Raw genomic sequence first — 22,719 nt, 5'->3', positions numbered from 1 at the left:
GCAAAAAGGGGGCGTTCCCAGGGGCGGGGCAGGGAGGAGACCGTGGAAGTGTTGTTATAGTGCTTCCTGTGTGCCATCCAGTCTACCTTTCTCCCACTCTGACATCCCCAGTTAGACAGCCAAAATCGGCAGTCTAGCTGCAAATACAGGGCGACCGGAGAGGAGAGGAGAGGATCCCCTCTGTGCTCCGCCCACCTTGCATTGGACAGTCGGCCGCCTCAGAGTTTGGAGGCAGCTGACTATCCCAACAGGATTGAGCCCTAAATCAGAAATATAAGAGGTTTATTCTTCGTAGGCTTACAGCTTGAACAGCTATTAGTATTTAGCCCTGGAGGGAAAGAAGGCCTGCCTTGCCAGAATGGTGCTGTTCACAATCCCTTTACAGACAGAAATTAGTACACAGAAAACCAGAAGCAATAAACATGAATTCCAAACAACAATGGAAAAAACAGCCTTCTATTTGTTGTACGGAAATTATAGTGTTTCTAGCTGGAAGACTATCTTGAAAAAGAGGAGCATATCAAAAGAGGAGCATATCTTGGAAATCCTCCCCCCCCCCTCAATTTTTTAAAAATGATCTGAAGACTTCATAATTGAAAATCAAAAGTAAGGGGCGTGAGTATGTTGGACAATACCCCCATCCCCACTAACAAGAGAAACCAAACGATATTAGTTTATTTGATGTACAAACTATGGTTCTGGATAGCAAGTTATTTCAGACCTATTAGCTACAGTTTCCTGTTAAACTGTTCAAATTAAAGATACAGAGGTTTTTACTACTACACAGTGACCATGATTGTCATCTCATGGTACCACACACACAACAGTTGTCAGCCTATGGCCTAGCTGAAACCATATCCAAGACTGCATTTTAACCTACATTTTATATGAAGTTTTAAAGGAAAAAAGCTCATTGTAACGGGTTCTATTATTTATATTATTTCAGAACATAACATTAAGCATTCCACAGTCTCTACGTGCCAAGACTGCCAATCAGCTTGATCAGGGCAAATTATGCATGTTGTGTAGCTTTTGCTAGTCAGTAAGGCAGAGTTCTCATCAAGCCAAGTTATTTCACTTTGTCTCTTGAAACACACTGTAGTAATGCTGCCAGAATTGAAGAATTGCTGCCTAATCCATAAAGGCTGCCAGCATAGTGAGGTTACTTTTGACTGGCCAAGAGTGCAGTTGAAAAGCCAACATTTAACGTATTATTGTTGTATATATCTAGTTCTTTTCCAGAAACTGAAAGGAGAAATGTGTTTATATCTCAAAATACATTGTATAGTTAAAATGCTGCTCACAACTAGCTGTTTAACCATTTAAAATATACTAACATTATTCAGAACTGCTGCACATATGACCTTGAGATATAGTTTTCAACACTGGTTAATGTTAATGAAAATGTGGTGACACTGGAATAATATTGCATAAAGCTGTCCCTCCATCATAAATGGTCCTATTAAAACAATATTTACCCAGTAAGATTGAACTCCAGGACCAGGAGACATCAGCGGTAAGTGAGATGCTCCTTTGTGCACTCCTCTTTTCTTCTCCCAATGGTGAGGAAATGAATGACAGAACTGGAAGATTCCACTTGCTCTACTCAACTATGGACTCGTGTTCAAATCAGCACCAGTTATCCCTGGGCATTGTTCACGTCTCCTCACAGAGACACATGGCTTAGTTACTCCTCGTTTGGACAATGTAATTTGCTGTACATTTGTCTGCCTTTCAGGAGTGTCTGGAAACTTCAGCTGGTTGAGAATGCTGCAGCCAGACTGTTGACTGGGAATGGATATAGGCAGCATTTGACTTCCATGCAGGGCCTGCCCTAGGATAAATAGTGCCCTGGGTGGGGAATGCCTTTGGTGCTCCCCTCCCGTGGTCAGCTTTGCAGGGCCACTCAGAGGGCTTATGGGACTTGGTGCAGGTCTGATGTTGGGGGCCCTGCTGCTGCTCCATACAAAGACCATACATATGTGCACAAAGCTGGGGCCACATGCGAGAATTTTTGCATGCATGGACTACATCTGAGAATTCTCACCTGCAGCTCCTCATTGCCCTGGGATCAAGCAGAATGACAGATGTGCTTTATTTTTTCTTACATAGGGATAACGGAATAGGGACCACGTTGTACATCTCCTGAGTACCTCCTCCAAATTCCAAACCCTTTCTGACAGAGCTTCTTTCTGCTTCCGGGGGCTCGGTCTCACAGGTCTTCTGGTTGTGGCCTGCTGCTGGCCTTCTCCACTACCCACTCAGGAAAGATTTCTCTCTTAAGGCCTGGCCTCATACCACTCCTCCACCTTTCCCTGTGGTAACTGCTACAGAAAATTACTCTCCAGTGGCACCTTGCCTGGAAGTCTTAGGTGGCGTTCACTACGAACTCTCCCAGCAGGCCAGGAGTTTTTTCTGTGACAAGAACAGGCCACCTGCTCTGCCACAGAATCCATCCTTAAAGTCTTCCCTGTTCCTTCTCTCACCAAACTCTGTGCCCAGGACTACTTCACCTGGGCCAATCATAAGCCTGCCTGACCGATTTTATCTCTATTGCTGCCCACACATAAAGAAAGATTTTACTTTACAGTGAAAGGTTTAGACTCCCTTATAGTTGAGTTGCAGGCCTAGCTAATCAGCCCCCCCCCCCCCCAGTCCCCCAAGGATACATTTTGCAGCCAGGTTAAGCCTCAAATTAGCATATGTTCTGTTTCACACACAACTATGTAAAATATTTACTTCATCATAGCCAGGGAGTGGTCCCATTATGTCACAATTACATGTTGATATTGTGTCATCTTACACTCTGACATACCATTTCTTCTTTTTATGAAACTTTAAACAAAATACCAAGAATTCTGGCTATCAATGAGGCAGGGGACAATGGTACACACAGGAACAGAGGCAGGGAGGCATTGCTTTGTGGGGTCCTGAGGCAAATTGTCCCAGGTGTCTCCCACCCCTGTAGCTTTGGAGGGTTACCAGGTTGTACAGCTTGTGCAGGATTAACATAGCAGTGTAAGAGGCCCTGCTACTCCTGGGCCTTTCCCCAGCAATGCCTATGAGAAGGGCCCAGAGCAAGCTATCTCTTATTTGCTGCTCTGCTTTCTGTGCTCATGTGCTTCAGATCTAGGATCCCAAAGAAGTCTCTGTCATGTGGCTCTCAAGAGATAACTCTCATGGAGTTATAGGCCTATATTCTTTATTATGTTCACCATGCACACAAAATGGATCCTCCTGCAAACTCTCTTTCCTGAGCTCCGACACTCCCTCCTCAGCTACAAAAAGTAGGCCCTTTGTTGGAGCGGTATAACTAGTCTTAAATGGACAATATCTCCATATACTATGGACTCCCAGGCTGTAGGTTCTTCTTCAGTCTTCTTCCCTTGCTGCAACACAGAATTATCACAGGTTTTACTTTTAATACTTTTTGTTTTGTAGGAGTTCCTATCTTAGGTAAGCATGCTTCATTTTAGAATATCCATTATTTTTATCTTTAAAAATAATAAGAGTTTTAAATTAAAAAAAAAAAGGGTATCCAGATGACCTCTTACAACTTATGGCTGTATTGTAGTGCTGTGCCAAATACGTATTTTGATTGTTCCATTTTCGGCATTTCATGGGGGACTTGGGGGTGAAACAAAAACTCTGGCGAAAGAGGCTAGGGAGGTGAGAATTTTGAATAACTTTCTTCCTGGGGAGGAGGACAGGATTTCTGCTTACCTTTTTAAGTGTAGGCAGTGGCTGAGGAGTCTTCTTTCTATTCTTTCTTTTGTCTTCTTTTTCTTTAAAAACACCCCCTGCAATTTGAGCAGCCCAGGACTCCTTATAGAGAAGCTTCTCCAGCACGGCAGTTCTTTCTGGCTCCTATGAGACCATGTAACCTCGCCCTCTCCTATAGGCATTCAAGAAGCATTCCTGGCCTGCAGAAACTTCTCTGCAAAGCAAGAGCAAATGGGGCTTCTCTTCTTCCTTGCAGCAACACAGACTGAGTAAGATAAGAGTTTTTCTAAAGCTCCAAAATTCCCATTTGTTCTTGTTTGCAGCAGCCTGTGACTCTTTGCAAAGAAGCTTCTACAGCCAGGGAGATATTCCTGAATGCCTATAGGAGAGAGCGAGGTCGCATGGTCTCATAGGAGTTCAAGAAGTGCTGCCAGACTGGAGAAGCCTGTTTGTAAAGAGTCTGGGGGTGTTTTTCAAATTAAAAAAAAATAAAAGAATAGGAAGAAGATCCTTCAGCTACTTCCCAAATTTAAAAAGACATGTGGAAACCCTGTCTCCCTCATTAGGAGAAAAGTATTCAAAATTCTCCCCCTCCTTGGGAAAGAGGCAGAAAAAACAATGCCTCTTTCACAGAGAGAGATAAAAAAAACCCAAATAGGGGGCAGCATTCAGCATAGCATCACTTTATTTTCTTATTATTCATATAGTGTTTACAGTATTTGAAGTGCTAAGTGCCCTGTAAACATTGCCTCAAAGTAAAGCTGTGTTTCACTGATTTTTACCTACCGCAAATGACATCAAATTTGAAATTGAAAAAGAAACATACTTTAAAGCTAATTCAAGGAAGATCATTTTTGTAGTTAGTACCCAAACAGCCTGTAGAACCTTGAATAAAAGGTCAGAGACACTTGCTTTTTGCCACCCTAGCTCACTGCAGACAGTACATTAAAAACAAACAAACAAAACAACACCAGCCACTGACCTCATCTTGGCGCCCCCCTCAGCTCCGCATCCTGGGCAACCATCCAGCTCTCCCACCCCCAGGGCCGGCCCTGCTCCCAAGTTATGACAGCTTCAATAGCTACTGTTTCTGGTCACAATTTAAAGTGCTGTTTATGACCTACAAAGCCCTACACACCTGGGGATTAGTTTATCTGAAAAAAACACATTCTTTCCTATGAGCCTGGCTGGGTTTTAATATCTTCAAGATATTCTTTCTTTCCCACCAACATCTCAAACACAGTTGGCAGGAACTCAGGAGAAGGCTACTCCTAGGCTCCGGAACTCCCTGCCAAAGGAGGCTGACCTAGCCCCTCCTCTGATGCCCTTCACCAGAAGGCAAGCCATTTTATTCAGAAAGGTCTTTGGCCTACAAGCTGACTATTAAATATTGAAAATATGTTGAAATTGATTTCATTTATTTCTATTGGTGTTTTACCTGCCTCATTTTTATGTCTTTTATTTTGTGTTTTATTGTATTTTATTATATTTCATATCTGTAATTGCTGTTAGCCACCTTTACCACAAATTTAACGATTTTATTTCATAAATAAATAAATATCCAGTAATGTCTCAACATAAAGGCATTTCTCCACCCCTGGACAGCTGTCAAAATCTGCATTCTTAGTGTGTTCAACTGTGAAACAAACTACAATCAGTAATAAATGTTTTGTAAGCACAACAAGAGCAAACCACTGTATCTGAGACTTAAAGTTCATAACCAGACTGGATTAAAAACAAAACAGTAGTCTGAATCTGGACCTGAGTGAAATAGTCTACAAAAGCCCGAATTAGCCTCCTTGTGTTTGAAGTATTACCAGTTCTGATGTACTAGTGTGCTATGATAAATTCAACAACACTTGAAAATAGCTGCAAGGTGAGCACTTCAAGGGTACATGGGATTTCTGGCAGAGCATTGTTGGCTTCATGCCCTGTTGATTAACCAAGACCATTATGTCCAGTGCATTTATGTGGCCACCGTGCTTTTTTTGAAGTCGTGTTAACTGTGAAATTACAGGAGCCATAAATACTGTTTCTGTTTCAATGGACTGTTCAAACGCTGCAGCTAGTACAGAATCCAGCAGCTAGGGTGTTTGGTGGGATACCTAGCCATGTTCACATTACACCTGTGTTAAAAGAACTGCACTGGCTGCCTATTAGCTACCAAGCCATGTTCAAGGTTATGTTGTCAACATACAAAGCCCTAAACAACTTGGGGCCAGGATACTTAGCAGACTGCCTTCCGCAGGATACCTAGCAGACCCAACTGACCTTTAAGATCTTCCAAGGAGACCTTGCTGTTGCCACGTAATACCTCAATGGTGGGCCTGCTCAGTAGTGGCATCCACCCTCTGGAACATCCTCCCTCCATGCAGTTCAGGAGGCAGAAAATGTGGTATGTTCTGAAAATGCACTTGCTTACCCAGGCTTTGTCTGGCTTGTAATTAATTGTAATTAAGCATATACTGCTCTATCTTACAGTTCCTTGTATTGCTTTTCTTGTTACTGTAGTTGAAATTGTTTTAATAGCATATTTTAAATGTGGTTTTTAATATTTGTATGTAAACCACTTAGGGTGCAATCCTATCCAGATAGGTGGCCGCTTCCGAACTCGGAGGTGACTGCCTATCCAAAGCAGGGCAGGAGAAGCACGGAGGGGATTGTTCCCTCCGCGCTTCTCCTTTCCTGCTTTTTCAGCTAGCTGCAGGAGCTTGAGTGGGGAGGGAGGCTGTACATCCTATGTGTTGTACAGGCAGCTACACCCTCCCCACCCCGGATTGCCCCCAGCCATGCCCCTTTCCAGCTGCTCCATGCTCTTGTTGCAAGCGCTGAGGATGGGGCTGTTCTGCATTGCCTTGGAAGCAGCACGGAAGTGGGGGGAGGTCAGTTCCCGGAAAACGGCATAACCTATGGCCTAACCACTGTCTAGTGGCCATAGGATTGCTCCCTCCGAGATGTTTTTATATTAAGTGGTATAGAAGTATTATGAATAAAATAAATACATAAATTCTCCTGGTACACTAATCACCCTTAAAAAATCAAGAAATCCCAGGACAAGAATAAAATGAAGCATAGTATCTGAAAGATGCAACTGGAAAGAGTTAACAATGCTTGATGGGTTTAAATTTCATTTTGTTTCAGGCAACTTCTACTTTAATTGCCATTAATGGTCTGTTTTAGTAAAAGTCATTTCATTTGTTTCTTTTTTCACCTGCTTTCAAATTAAATGAGATTTATTGGTTGATGATGTGAAAATTCTTTTACTTTAATTGTCATAAGGGATAAATTTGTTTTGAATATGTTATCAGTGTGTACAGATGCACTTTCAACCCTAATGCATTTTTAATAACCTTTTCCATCAGCAAATGATTTGAATTTTAAATTTCTCTCTGTAAATAACTTTTTAAAAATGAACAGATTTTAGAGCAGTTGCCATAATAGATGTTTATTTTTATTTATTCAACAAGACCTTTCTTATAGTCAACATATCAGATGCTTCATCAAGCTTGAAAATGTCCATAAAAATGCTGGTTGTGTAAAAATACATCTAGGGCGCAATCCTATGGCCACTCGACATTGTCTAGATGGCCATAGGATTTTTTGGTTTCTGGGAACTGAGCTCAGAGCCAGGGTTCGGAGCTCAGTTCCCAGACACCTCATTTCCTGCCCTCACCCTTGCCATGTCATAGGCAACACAGTTGCACTCATAGGATTAGGGCAGAGTGGCCAAAAAGGGGTCGCTCCTGGGGGAGAGGAGACCGCGGAACTGCCATTACAACGTTTCCTATGTGCTATCCCTCCCCCCAACTCCAACATGCCCTGGTTAGACAGCCAAAATTGGCTGTCTAGCTGCAAATGCTGGGGGGGCAGAGTGCAGAGGAGAGAATCCCCTCCATGCTCAACCCACCCTTCATTGGACAGTCAGCTGCCTCTGAGTTCAGAGGCGGCCGACTATCCTCATAGGATTGCACCCTCTGTTGTGTTTTATTGCAGCATTAATGCAACAGAAATCTGACCCAGCACCCAAAGAGTTACTTTAGGCATGACCAAGTCATCATTCATGCCTAGTAGAATTTTTTACTTTCCCCTTCAAACAGCAGATCCCCATACCATATCACAAGCTTCCCTGAAACACCCCACAGTTTCAAAAGGGGGTTGCCATATGGGTCTGAGGTATGTATCTTACTGCTAGTGAAGCACAAGTCAAAATCTCCCTTGAGCATAAAGAACTAGTCATGTTATTGTAGTAGTAGTAGTTGTTGTTTTAAACTACGCCATTATCTTTCTCGTAGTCCCTAGTATCCCTAGTATCACATACTGTTTAAAACATTTGGATACTATGTTTAAAGGTCTCTACTGCTATAATATTCCCCATCAAAGACTCTCTTGTTTCCCTGGCTATTTCATCTATGATTGTTCTTTTAAAGGCAATGCAGCTTTATATGGAGGCATTAAAATGTAAAACTGCATGCATTTAAAGAAAACTGCTATGATACTAACAGCTTGTTAGATAACAACAATTTCAAGAATTCTTCATATTTTAAGCAGCTTTCATTGCTTTCTAGCATTCTGATCATAGCTAAGAAAAACGAAATTATAAGGGCTTTGCCCACTATCACATCAGCCTAACCAAGGATCTTTCACATGTTATCCTAGCCATATGGAGCTGCTGTTTTTGAAATGTGATGTGCTTCTTATTAAACTGATGCTTTCAGACTTTCTCCTAATTACTCTCCATTTTATAGATTCTTGTTGTCAATGAAAGAATTCACATCTCCATGAAATTCCCACATCAATAAAGATTTTGCAGTCAAATTTGAGTCATATGGCCAAAAATGGTGCAGCATGGGAGTAACGTCCTGCCCCCCCCACACCCACCTCTTGTGTTGCCTATTTATTATCACTATTATCTATAAACAACTTTTATATTACTATTATAATTTATTACATTTCTATACCACCCCATAGCCAAGTCTGGGGAGTTTACAAAGATTAAAACATAAAAAATACAATATGCAAAATTTAAAAATATAAAAAAAACACGCAAAGATATAGTATGCACAGAAACAACATATATTAACAGCATTGAGCAATCAGCAAGCCATAAAACAAATCTAGGATCAATTAAACCTCATCACATGCTGCCAAATGCCTGGGAAAAGAAAAAAAGTCTTGACCTGGCACCGAAAAGATAACAGTGTTATAAATAACATCTCCGCCTTCACTGTGATCATGAGGTGCAATTTGGAAGTTTTTCCTTCTGTTTTTCACTGAATGCAGCTTGTTGTGTCACCTGAACCCAACAAACTGTGGTCAAACATAACTATGGTTTGTTTGAAACAAGCCAACTCAAACCTTGTGAATTTATGAAGCTAGCTTGTTTCAAACAAGCCACAGCTAAGACTAACCACAGTTTAGGGTTCAGTCAACATTCTAAATTGCAGTTAATCTAAAATGGAAGTGAAAACTCCCAATTGCTTCCTCATGGCCATAATGGAAGAGGAAAGGAGGAAGGGAGAGTGTGCAAGCCCAGAGTGAGGTTAGGATTATTCTCCTAATACTAAAAAATGGTTTATCAGCTTCATGTTTATTGGCCCTCATCTAGCTCATTACTACATCCAAGCACCAGTTCAGCATCCTCACAGCTTCACCTCACCCAGAAGACAAGAAGAAGTAGAGCTGAGGGCCACCAACATACTGATGGCACCTCATTCCAGAACCCCAGATTACCTCACCTAGTGGATTCGTAGATAAGTTTAAAAGCATGAGGTATAAGATGAAACCCTGCAGAACCCTATAACATAAATGCCACAGGGTTGCACAGCCCCCCCCCCCCCGCTACCTTCTGGAAACAACCTTGCTATAATTAAAGTAATGCTATAATTAAATTCTTTACACATTTCTGTCCCATCCTTTTCCCAAATCTAAATTTTATGTTCTTTGCTTGTCTGGTAGACATGTACTATTTTACTTTAGACTTATCCTAATCCATTAATAATTCTCATTTTAAAAATCTCATTCCAGAAATGGGCAACTAAAAGCTAATTTTTTTTTTAATCTTCCTTGATTTCCTGTGTTACACTACTTCCAATCTGCAAACTACTGGGCTTTCTCAAATGTACTTAACTGATGGCGTATCAGGTACATCATGAATATTAATTAAATCTTTCCTGTCATATTATCTCTTAATCTCCACTAGCAAACATTTCACTGTCAGTATTTTGCTTTCCCCGTTCATGGATCACTGCCTTGTTGTGGCGAAGGGGCTTGCATAACTCAGTGAAGCCATAAGCTATGCCGTGCAGGGCCACCCAAGACGGACAGGTCATGGCGGAGAGTTCTGACAAAATGTGGTCCACTGGAGAAGGAAATGGCAACCCACTCCAGTATTCTTGCCAAGAAAACCCCATGGAACGTATCACAAGGCTAAAAGATATGATGCCAGAAGATGAGCCCCTCAGGTCGGAAGGTGTCCAATATACTACTAGCGAAGAGCAGAGGGAATTTCCAAGTAGCGCCAGAAAGAGTGAAGCGGCTCGGTCAAAGCCGAAAGGACACTCAGCTGTGGATGTGTCTGGTGGAGAAAAGAAAGTCCGGTGCTGTAAAGAATAATATTGTTTAGCAACCTGGAATGTCAGATCAATGAATCAAGGTAAGCTGGAGGTGGTCAAACATGAGATGGCAAGACTGAACATCGACATCTTGGGAATCAGCGAACTAAAATGGACAAGCATGGGTGAATTTAATTCAGGTGACCATCATATCTATTACTGTGGGCAAGAATCCCTTAGAAGAAATGGAGTAGCACTCATAGTCAACAAAAGGGTGGGAAAAGCAGTACTGGGGTACAATCTCAAAAACGATAGAATGATCTCAGTACGAATCCAAGGCAAACCATTCAACATCACAGTAATTCAAGTCTATGCCCCAACCACTGCGGCCGAAGAAGCTGAGGTTGATCGGTTCTATGAAGACCTACAACACCTTCTAGAACTAACACCAAAAAAAGATGTCCTCTTCATCATAGGGGATTGGAATGCTAAAGTAGGAAGTCAAGAAATCACCGAGATAACAGGCAAGCATGGCCTTGGTGTACAAAATGAAGCAGGACAAAGGCTAATAGAGTTTTGCCAAGAGAACACGCTGATCATAGCAAACACTCTTTTCCAACAGCACAGATGCGACTCTACAAATGGACATCACCAGATGGTCAATATCAAAATCAGATTGAGTATGTACTTTGCTGCCAAAGATGGAGAAGCTCCATACAGCCAGTAAAAACAAGACCTGGAGCTGACTGTGGCTCAGATCATGAGCTGCTTCTTGCAAAATTTCAGCTTAAATTGAAGAACATAGGGAAAACCACTAAACCATTCAGTGTGACCTAAATCATATCCCTTATGAATATACAGTGGAGGTGACAAATAGATTTAAGGGATTAGACCTGATAGACAGAGTGCCTGAAGAACTATGGACGGAGGTCCGTAACGTTGTTCAGGAGGCAGCAGCTCAATCCATCCCAAAGAAAAGGAAATGCAAGAAAGCAAAGTGGCTGTCTGATGAGGCTTTACAAGTAGCTGAGGAAAGAAGGGAAGCCAAAAGCAAGGGAGAAAGGGGAAGATATATCCAACTGAATGCAGAGTTCCAGAGAATAGCAAGGAGAGACAAGAAGGCCTTCTTAAATGAACAATGCAAAGAAACTGAGGAAAACAACAGAATGGGAAAGACTAGAGATCTTTTCAAGAAAATCAGAGATATCAAGGGAACGTTTTGTGCAAAGACGGGCATGATAAAGGACAAAGAAGGCAGGGACCTAACAGAAGCAGATGAGATTAAGAAGAGGTGGAAAGAATACACACAGAAGAACTATACAGGAAAGATCTTAATCTCTTTGATAGCCATGATAGTGCGGTCACTGAACCTGAGCCGGACATCCTAGAGAGTGAAGTCAAGTGGGCCTTAGGAAGCATTACTAACAACAAAGCTAGCGGAGATGACAGCATTCCAGCTGAGCTATTTAAAATCGTCAAAGACGATGCTGTTAAAGGGCTGCACTCAATATGCCAATAAATTTGGAACACTCAACAGTGGCCACAAGAGTGGAAAAGGTCAGTTTGCATTTCAATTCCAAAGAAGGGCAACGCCAAAGAGTGTTCAAATCACCATACAATTGCGCTCAGTTCACATGCCAGCAAGGTTATGCTCAAAATCCTACAAGCTAGGCTTCAGCAGCATGTGAACCGAGAACTACCGGAAGTACAAGCTGGGTTTTGAAGAGGCAGAGGAACTAGAGATCAAATCGCCCACATTCGCTGGATCATGGAGAAAGCAAGAGAATTCCAGAAAAATGTCTATTTCTGCTTCATTGACTACGCTAAAGCCTTTGATTGTGTGGATCACAAGAAACTGTGGCAAATTCTGAAAGAGATGGGAGTACCAGACCACCTTACCTGTCTCCTGAGAAACCTGTACGAGGGACAAGAAGCAACAGTAAGAACCGGACATGGAACAACCGATTGGTTCAAAATTGGGAAAGGAGTACGACAAGGCTGTATATGTCGCTCTGCTTATTTAATTTATATGCAGAGTACATCATGAGAAATGCCGGGTTGGATGAATCACAGGTCGGAATTAAGATTGCCGGGAGAATTATGAACAACCTCAGATATGCAGACGATACCACCCTAATGGCAGAAAGCGAAGGGGATCTAAAGAGCCTCTTGTTGAGGGTGAAATGGAGAGTGCAAAAGCTGGTTTGAAACTCAACATTAAAAAAACTAAGATCATGGCATCTGGCCCCATCACTTCCCGGCATATAGAAGGGGAAGAAATGGAAGCAGTGACAGATTTTACTTTCTTGGGCTCCAAGATCACCGCAGACAGTGACTGCAGCCATGAAATTAAAAGACGGTTGCTCCTTAGGAGGAAAGCTATGGCAAACCTAGACAGCATAGTAAGAAGCAGAGACATCACCTTGCCGACAAAGATTCGTATAATCAAAGCTATGGTTTTCCCAGTAGCAACATATGGCTGTGAGATCTGGACTATAAGGAAGGCTGAGCGCCGAAGAATTGATGCTTTCGAACTGTGGTGCTGGAGAAGACTCTTACGAGTCCCCTGGACTGCAAGGAGGCCAAATCAGTCAATCCTAAAGGAAATCAACCCGGAGTGCTCATTGGAAGGACAGATACTGAAGATGAAGCTCAAATATTTTGGCCACCTAATGTGAAGAGAAAACTCCCTGGAAAAGACCCTGATGCTGGGAAAGATTGAAGGCAAAAAGAGAAGGGGATGGCAGAGGATGAGATGGCTAGATAGCATCACCGATGCAATGAATATGAACTTGAGCACGCTCCGGGAGAGAACGGAGGACAGGACGGCCTGACATACTATGGTCCATGGGGTCACGAAGAGTCAGACATGACTTAACGACTGAACAACAACAACAATTTTGCTTTCAGAGTTCAAATTCCATTATCTCTTCCATAGACTCAAAAACAGGGTGACACAGGAAAATAACTTTCAAAACAATTTCTGAAGAACCTCACAATACAGAGAGCCATTATTTTAATTCTTTCCTGTTCTAAGCTTATGCTGTATGTTATGTCTGAATCCTAAGCTCAGAGTATTTTGTAAATGCCTTAACGCATAGAGGTGGTTTAGACATGGATGTGTATTGTTTCATAGTTCATAGCCTGGATTGCTCCAACATTTGATCACGTACAGTTGAATGTATAAATTCAAACATTGTGTTTGAGATGATGACAAATGTCTGTAGATCTTGGCTTCGCTCTTTTACACATGCAAGAAGTTTGCTATCGGTACCCTGGAGGTGTCCTTAAGATAGTTTAGGCTCTTCATCGGGTCCAGTAGCAGGGCAGGGAGCATATTTTATACACATTTTTAAAAGAGCTTCACTGGCTAGTAGTTACATTCCTGGACTAGTTTTAACCATTACAACTGGATATTCAAGGGAACGTCTCCTCCCAAATATGTTCTCAATGAATTGAGATCGGGTGGTGAAAGAATAAAGAATCCTCTTTCTGACTGCCTTTCCTCCTACCCAAGGCTGATTTGGATTTCCAAAAAATAAATAAGAATAAATGCAGATATCATAGAACAGCTAAAGGTTTGAAGAAGAAAATTAAAACAGAACATCTAATCAAAGTCTACTGACAATCCACTGACAGATATCAATTATTCTTACAAAGAACTTCTGATGACCCATGGACATCTGAAAATGATCTAGCTCATGAATAAAACATTCATTAAGGATAATGATGTTTGTGGGCTATTGTAAATATACAGTGCCTTGCATAAGTATTCACACACACACACTTTGACTTTTCCACATTTTGTTGTGTTACAACCTGGAATTAAAATGGATTTAATTAGGATTTCTTGTCACTGATCTATACAAAATAGTCCACAATGTCAAAGTGGGGAAAAAAATCTACATATATTTTACAAAATGATTTACAAATAAAAAAACTGAAAAGTCTGGATTGCATAAGTATTCACTCCTTTGCTGTGACATCCCTAAATAAGTTCTGGTGGAACCAACTTCCTTCAGAAGTTACATAATTAGCTGAATGGAGTCCACCTGTGTCCAATTCAAGTGTCACATGATCTCAGATTAAATACACCTGTTTCTGGAAGCCCCAAAGTTTGTTGGAGAGCATATCTAAACAAACAGCATCATGAAGACCAAGGAGCTATCAAAACAAGTCTGGAATAAAATTCTGGGGAAGCACCAATCAGGGTTGGGTTATTAAAAGAATATCCCAAACCGTGAACATCCCCCAGAGCACTGTTAAATCCATTATTATAAAATGGAAAGAACATCCTCCAGAGCACTGTTAAATCCATTATTACAACTGTGACTCTGCCTAGAGAAGGCTGTCCACCAAAACTCAGTGAGGAGGGCATTAGTCAAAGAAGCAACCAAGAGGCCAGTGATAACTCTGAAGGAGCTGGAGAGATCCACAGCTGAGATGGGAGAAACCATCCATGGGACAACTATCACCTGGACGCTCCACAAAGCTGGGCTTTATGGAAGAGTGGCAAGAAGAAAGCCATTGCTGAAAAAAAACCCGTATGAAATCCAATTTGGATTTTGCCAAAAGGCATGTGAGAGACACAGCAAACATGTAGAAAAAGGCTCTCTGGTCTGTTGAGACCAAAACTGAATGTTTTGGCCTTACGGCAAAACACTATGTATGGCGCAAAGCCAATAGTGCTCATTGCCCTGGGAACACCATCCCCACAGTGAAGCGTGGTGGCAGCATCATGATGCGGGGATCCTTTGCATCGACAGGGACCAGGAAACTGGTCAGGTTTGAGGGCAAGATGGATGGAGCCCAAAACATGGCAATTCTAGAGGAAAACTAGTTTCGATCTGCAAGGGACCTGGAACTGGGGTGAAGGTTTACATTCCAGCAGGACAATGACCCTAAACATACAGCCGAAGTTACAATGGGGTGGCTTAAAAACAAGCACCTGAATGTCTTAGAATGGCCTAGTCAAAGCCCAGACCTCAATCCAATTGAGAATCTGTGGCAAGACTTGAAAACTGCTGTTCACCAGTGGTCCCCATCCATCCTGACAGAGCTTGACCATTTTGCCAAGACGAATGGGCAAAAACTGGAGGATCCAGATATGCAAAGTTGGTAGAGACTTACCCCAAAAGTCCCACAACTGTAATTGCTGCCAAAGGTGCTTCTACCAAGTATTGACTGGGTGGGGTGTATGAATACTTATGCAACCAACAAATGCCAGTTTGTTTTTGTTTAATTAACGTTTGTGTTGCAATTCAAATATTTTGCACTTTCGAAGTGTTAAGTATGTTGTGTAAATCAAATGGTAAAAATGCTAATTAAATCCATTTTAATTCCAGGTTGTAACACACAAAATGCAGAAAAGTCAAAGGAGGGTGAATACTTATGCAAGGCACTGTAAGTACAATGTCTTCCTGAAAGCAGTTGAGGACACTATACAAAGTTACATCATCCTCATGATGTGTTTTATTCTACCCTAAAATCAATGATCAGGAAGGAGAAATAGACAGTGATGCTCTTGTTACACAGTATAAATTCAGATTATAAGTAGGACAGGGGTTCTCAAATTTTCTACCCACATAATCTGCTTGAAAGAGCTGAAATTGACTGAGGCCCACCAGTCACAAAATGGAGACATATGGAGGCAGAGTTTGTCATAATCAACTGGCAATTGCTGGTATCATTTTATGTTGATACCTAAACCTTCTTTGAAAATTGATAAATTCTTTGTCACAGCTATTTCCCTGTAACAGTGAGTTCCATAACTCAGGCTTCCTCAAGTTAAGTACAGACATTCACTCTGGAGGAATCCTTACTCTCCACCTGGGGAAGAATTTGCTGATCCAGAGGCTCTAAGTCTGGGTTTCCAACATGGTGCCCATGGGCACTAATGCGGCCACGGACACATTTCTTCGCATTTACCAGGCCCCTTGTCTCTCCTGATCTTAATTTTACTGACATTTATTCTAACCGGGAGATTGCATGCTGCAAAGCAAAGTGCTGCCCTCCAGCAGCATCTATATTTGAGTTCAAAAGAGTGGTTTTGTATTGTGGAGCTCAGTCCCCCACTTCTGCCTTGTACTTAGATTCTTGGACTAGTTACTTTTCTATAAGCCTCACTTGGGGGCCGATCTACATTGCGCCCGCCATCGCAATGAATGCGGTGTCCCGTTGGGTTAAATGCTCTCGCATTAAAATGTGATTATCCACACTCACCCATTTTCCCCGTTGCAGTGCTTCATCGAATGCGTGAGCTCGGTTCACACTCGAGCACTGTGCTATTTTGCTGCGCGCGCTTGTCTGATCTCGGATGCTAAGCGGGGTCGGCCCCGGTCAGTAGTTGGATGGGCGACCGCCTGGGAATCAGGCTTCCTGCATTGAGCAGGGGGTTGTTCTTAAGGATGTACGAAAGTCACTTACCTTTTCGAAGGGTGACATTCGCAGTGGGGGGGAGGTGCTCCGTCCCTCCCCCCGACATTCTGGCCGGGGGGGAGGCGCTCCGTACCTCCCCCCTGAAATTCTGGCCGGGGGGGCACTCCGTCCCTCCCCCCCCCGAATCCTGGCCGGCCGGCTCCGCAAATGGCGGCGGCCGTAGCCGCCGCCATTTGCGTCCCTGCAGTCAGCTGTGATAGGCTACGTAAATGTTTATGAAGCCTATCACGGCTGATTTAAAAGAAACAAAAAACCCACGCGTACGCAAATGGCGGCGCCCATGGGCGCTGCCATTTGCATACGCGCGTTTTTTTCTTTTTCTTTTAAATCAGCCATGATAGGCTTCATAAACATTTATGTACCCTATCACAGTGTTTTTTAAAAATCTAGCCGTGATAAGGCTACGTAAATCTTTACGTAGCCTATCACGTTTTTTTGTTTTTTGTTTTTTTTAACTGGAAATGGCGGCGGCGGCAGCCGGTCGGAAGACCGGCCACCACAGCCGCTGCCACTGCACTGCCGCTGAACCGCCACTGGAGCTGCCACCGCCAGGAAGATTCGCCGAAGGTAAGTCCCGTCCTGGGGGGGCGCGGGGGGGGCAGACCGTTTCGCCACCGATTTCGTGGTGAAATTCTCTGACATCCCTAGTTGTTCTACCCCTTCAAATGAGATGAAGTTTTACCCCCTTCTATCCCCCGCTCCGGATGTTTTTTTTTAAATTAAGGCATTATCCTCGCAGAATCAGGGCTTCTCCACGATGTCTTTTTTTCTAATTCAGGCATGATCTCCCATCCAACTCTTTGTTGGATGCGCACATCCAGCTCTTTGCTTGTTGCTGAGGAAACAGGGGCTGCTGAGGAAGCTATGCGATCAGTAGCCGGAAGAAGACATGGGGCCATCGAGAGTTGTGATTGGACAGGAGGGAAATACAAACACCGCCGTATATGGACAGGCAGGGGAGGGGACTATGACCGGATATGGTAGCGAAGGTGGAAAATCAGAGCACATTAAAGGGAAATACCGGGATATTAGGGTATTGAAAGCGGGAGCACGGAAGTGGGAAATTCCGGTTCCAATTCGAGGTGGCTACTGCGTAGTGTGAAAGGCGGGCGGTGAATCCTCACTGGAAGCGAAAAAAGGTGGTAAGTGTAGATCCAGCCTGGTTTGCCCACTGGGAAATGAGTGTCTTGTGTCTGACCATGCCCACCATGGCAGCCATTTTATGAATGAGCAAGCCCCTTCATGACAACCATGTTGTGAGAGTGCCCATGACACTTTCCAAATTCCAAATTCGCCCAATACCCCAAAATAGTTAGGGACTCCTGCTCCAACTAGAGAAAACTATTTTATACTGTTTTTCTCCTCCCCCACCATATGCCTTTCAAAGTTCTCATATAATAGCTTCCCTCTCTTATCCCCTTCCTCTTTATTCCCAGTTTTCTAAAATTATTATTATTTACAATATTAGCTTTGCTCCCACTGCAACACCTGCCTATGCAGTGTTCATGGTGTGGCCATGGCACAGGGTGGACAAGCAAAAAGCCACTGGATAGTCTGTGGCACTGAGACCCAACTGAAGGTTGGCTGAAACCCACTGGTGGGTCCCAAACCACAGTTTGGGAAACACCAAGGTAGGGGATCATGTGTTTGAATGGTCGTCTATATTTAAAAAAAGATAATAGTTCTAGCCTAGCCCTTTCCCCAGTATATTAGCTTTTATATACAGAGAGCTTTTTAGATGGGATGTATTGAAACATGCAACCCTCCACCTGTAATTTGAAGTGCTTAAGTTCCACTGTACCAGGTAATTATGTTGTTTTGTGTATCTTTTCTAAATTACCTCGCTGTAACTTGGTACAAAGAAGTATTGGAAGAACTCAGCCCTCTTTCATAGCACTTAACAGCTTTCAATAAACACAGTCTCAAGATTTCTGCATTAAAGATTGAATCAATTACAGGTGCTGTGTTGAGGTATGAGTGGAAGGAAAGGCTCCACTGAAATAACATGTATTCATGTATTGAACAGTCAATGTAGGATAATAAGTGTCCAAATTCTAAACGGTGGCACTGTGATGTTTACCCACATACATTCTTCAAAATCCCTGTCAACCTCTTTTAAGAAAATAGCATCAGATATTCAAACACTTTGCCATCTTATATTTAGGCTTCATATTGCATTTTAGGTAATTGGTAAAGACTGAAAAAATTATCCTATTCTATACTTCTTCAGAACATTACATTTACGTGTTCATAACAAATATGAATCTAAAAACAAAGAAATGAAATCTGCTTCTTAATCTGGGAAGAGAGATGTAGTCTGAGCCTAGAATGCCATCATCAAGGAGTGTCGCTGTCAACTTCATCAGCTTCAGAAATAAAATAATAATATCCTTTGTTCAACTTTCTGCCCAATAGCTTACAATCTGCATCTACGTAGGCAATATTACCTACCTTGTGGAAATTTCTGAAATATGCTGCCTTTTCATCTGGAAATTTTTCTAGCCTTCTAGGTCCTTTACTGGAAGCTTTCTTGAAAACCAACCAACATCTTCTGAAAATCTGCATGAAAAATTAAGGCATTGTATTAATCTTTGATTCTTAAACAATGGTATTATAACCCCCAGAAACATACACATCAGGGAGCTCTTGGGATATGATATAGGAGATCCATGATTCAGCTCTTCCGCATTCTGTTTTAAAGTGCAAAGCAGCCCTAGGGAATCCAAATTGGATCAGGGCCACAGAGCTAGGAGTTAGCACTTATGCCTTAGGACATTTACCCAATTTAAATCCCCCTTTAAGATACTATTTGAGGAAAAAATCCAAGCAGGACAGTGTAGATGGAGGGGAAGAATTAAACGCTCTGACTCTTGGCACACAGCCTTGATCTCTTCCCCACACCTGTTTTGAACTCAGAAACGAACAGACACACGATATCCTGGTTTCAGATCTGCTGTACCACTTCTAGCTTGGCCATTAGGCTGAACACAGACTAATTCAAACAGGAGATTCATGGAGTGCTGACAGTACTCTCAGTCTGCCTTCACAGCTGACCTACCAGATTAACAAAGCAGCTAATCAAACTCCCAGTACCGGTCCTACCATTAGGCAGAGTGAGGCAACTGCCTCAGGTGACAGAGATTCAGGGGCAAGGAGTGATGGCAAAGTGTTGGAAGACAGAACTGTGTGTGCTGTGCAGACTGCCCTGTACCCTTTAAGCTAGTCTGCTGCCCTTAGGTGTGATGGAAGACTCTGTCTCTTCCCCAGTATTGAAGTACATAGAGAGAGAGGCATTATTTGGTCCTTCGTCTCAGGCAGCAAAAAGTCTTGGGCTGGTCCTGCAAACGCCACTTCAACTCCTACAGTCTCCCCACCCCCCATTTGCTTCCTCCTTCCTTTGATTGCCCAATACTAGTCTTTCCTCTGCCTGGGAAAGTGCCTGGCATTGCATCTCTTCCAACTCGGGCATCCAGTTATAGAACAAGAACCTACTCCCATACCAGTGTGCCTTCAAGACATTCTGCCTTCTCCATAAAGCTTTTCATAAGAGGGAGAAAGGTTTCTCAGCAGTGGCGACCTGGTTATGCCCACCTGAAAGAGATTTGCCTGGCCCCAGCACCGCTGTCATTGAAGCAGTAGGCAAAAACATTTTTATTTACCCAGGCATTTAAATAGATTTTACCAGTGGAGGCTGGTGGCTCTGATTCTGGAGGGGCTGTCAATAATCCTTTCTGGGTTTCAGTCAGAACTAGCCAGAACTCTAAAGGAGCTATGCAAGGTGCTGAATCCTATTCCCAAAATAGGTTCAGCACCTTGAATAGCTCATTTAGAATTCTGGCAGGTCCTGACTGAAACCCAGAATGGATACATAGTCCCACCAGAAGCAGAGCCACCAGCCTCCACTGAATTTTAATGATTTAATTGTGCAAGTCGTGGTCTTTTTAAAAGTTGTATTTGCTCCTTCCTTGTTTTTGTTTTATGCAGCACACCAGCCTGAAATCTGATGATGGATAGTATAAAAACTGTTTTAAATAAATAGAGCACTTTGTTAACTTCCCCAGCCAGTTACAGAGGAGGAAGCATCAGTAGTGAGCAAGCTAAGACACAGAGAAGGGAAAATACTAAAGGACTTGAAACTAACAGATCATTTAAAAGACAGGCTTGCAATATGGCTGTATGACCTCTTTTTATATGACATATGTAATTCAGACTTACCAGCTTTTTCTCCCTTTGTGGGGGAACAGAATTTTACATCATTAGGCATTTTTGCAAGCCTGATCACCACATAACTTTATAATGCAACATTTTGAAATATTTATGAAGCCATTCAGTATTATCTTCATCTTCAGTTCAAACCCACTTGACATCGTATTAGTACATTGATCACCTCAAGAACAAGGCTATAAATAGCCTCCCAAATTGACAAAAATGGCAAGAGCAGTAATAGGTGATTCTACAGAGTTGCTACAGATTGGAACACACACCAAAAAATGAGTCCAGTGATGTGGTAGACAATTTCAATTAAAGTCAGCTGAAACTGGTTTTAATTAAGCAAATAGTTATGGGAATTTGTACCATTACGGACTAATTAGTTAGGACTATCCCTTTAAATAAACAGAGCACAGACAGAAGGAATGTGTCCAATATGCTAGAGAATACATAATGCCACTGAAGAAGCCAGATTCCTATCAGCATATTGAAGAAAAAAAAACTTTTCCTGATCACATATACATTGTTTACATGCATGCCGTTTGTACATGTATAGGGTCTTTCAGAAATTATTCTGAATATGCATGGGAGAAAACATTGAGTATGATATGCTCTCTCTCTCCCCTCCCGCATTCAGGGCAGTAGCTGATGTTGCCCATGTGCCAGCAGGACCCATGATGCAACCGGAAATGAATGAAAAAGCTAATTTCTGGAGTCAACTATAGATTGTAGATACTCATTTTTTGGTAAAATGGTGGCAGAAGGGGGGAAAGTTACATAAAATATTGCTTTTAGTTTTGATATATAAAAGTATTACTGGATCAGGAAGAGTGAATTTTAAAAGGAGAGGAACCCAAGCTTTATTCATCTGGCTATACATATTTACATAATATTGAATAGTTAAATACTTTGTAAATGCACATACAATTTTTTGTTTTATGTATCTTGGAGGTGTTTACATTTTGCAGGTGACTAGGCAGCTGCTGTCACATTCTGAGACCAAAGATAGAAAAAAAATGAAACATCAACCGGGGGAGAAAGCCTTTCCCTGTTCAGCACTGGCAGTACCATGCTGCTGTTTCTGTGCAAAGTCTATAGTGGTATACACAGGCCAATGGCATCTTTGGTTTGTGCTAGAACCAACTGCTTGAGTGGAAACACTCATTTCCGGATCAGGACATGTCAGCAGACCTCCTTTCTGTGAGTTCTGCTGACCTGACCAAGACATGAATAGCAGTATCAAGCATAGTCACATACGAGTCTTGGCTATTAAAAAATAACTCTTATCAATTCTATGGAGTGAATTATTAAAATAAAATTGGCAAGGTTGTTACTTGATATTCTCCCCCCTTCATCATTCACAGTTGGTTTAACAAGCCACCTTCAGAGTGCTAATTATTTGAATTAAGTATTAAAAAAACAGCCCAGCCCCTAACAGAATAAAATTACTTCCGGGGGGGGGGGGGGCGTTAAATAGACTAGGCTACTGTCCAGATGAAATTGGAATTGTGCTAGCGGACTGCACTGAGCTCTTCCGGTAACCATAACTTTACCCTACAAGTTTATCTCCCAGAAATAATGTTATAACATGGCAGATTTCCAGGAAAGCTAAAGTGAATACCCAGAGGTACTGCTTTTCATGTTCTTTGATATCTAGTGGGCTCACTCAATGAATACCTAATTTACAGTGGTTTCGCTTTCTGGTCCTTGAGTAACAACAGTCTTCTCTATGTCACAGATCTCTAAGGAATTGGAATTCTGTGTTTGCTCTTTGTTAATCTATCTCACAGCTGTCAAC

At 42.3% G+C, this 22,719-nt stretch overlaps 1 protein-coding gene across 1 annotated transcript in view; it reads right to left on the bottom strand.

Moving 5' to 3' along the window:
• DOK6 (docking protein 6) overlaps positions 1-22,719 on the bottom strand; it is a 391,405-nt gene that overhangs the window by 198,968 nt on the left and 169,718 nt on the right. The window contains exon 2 of the mRNA XM_084849962.1: positions 19,164-19,271. Coding sequence (XP_084706088.1) covers positions 19,164-19,271 — 108 coding nt within the window. The remainder of the gene's footprint in view (positions 1-19,163; positions 19,272-22,719) is intronic.

This window comes from Heloderma suspectum, chromosome 4, assembly GCF_057233095.1.
Source record: "Heloderma suspectum isolate Gila_16-S chromosome 4, 16-S_ref, whole genome shotgun sequence".
Lineage (NCBI taxonomy): Eukaryota > Metazoa > Chordata > Lepidosauria > Squamata > Helodermatidae > Heloderma > Heloderma suspectum.
This window is presented reverse-complemented; position numbering and strand designations above follow the sequence as displayed.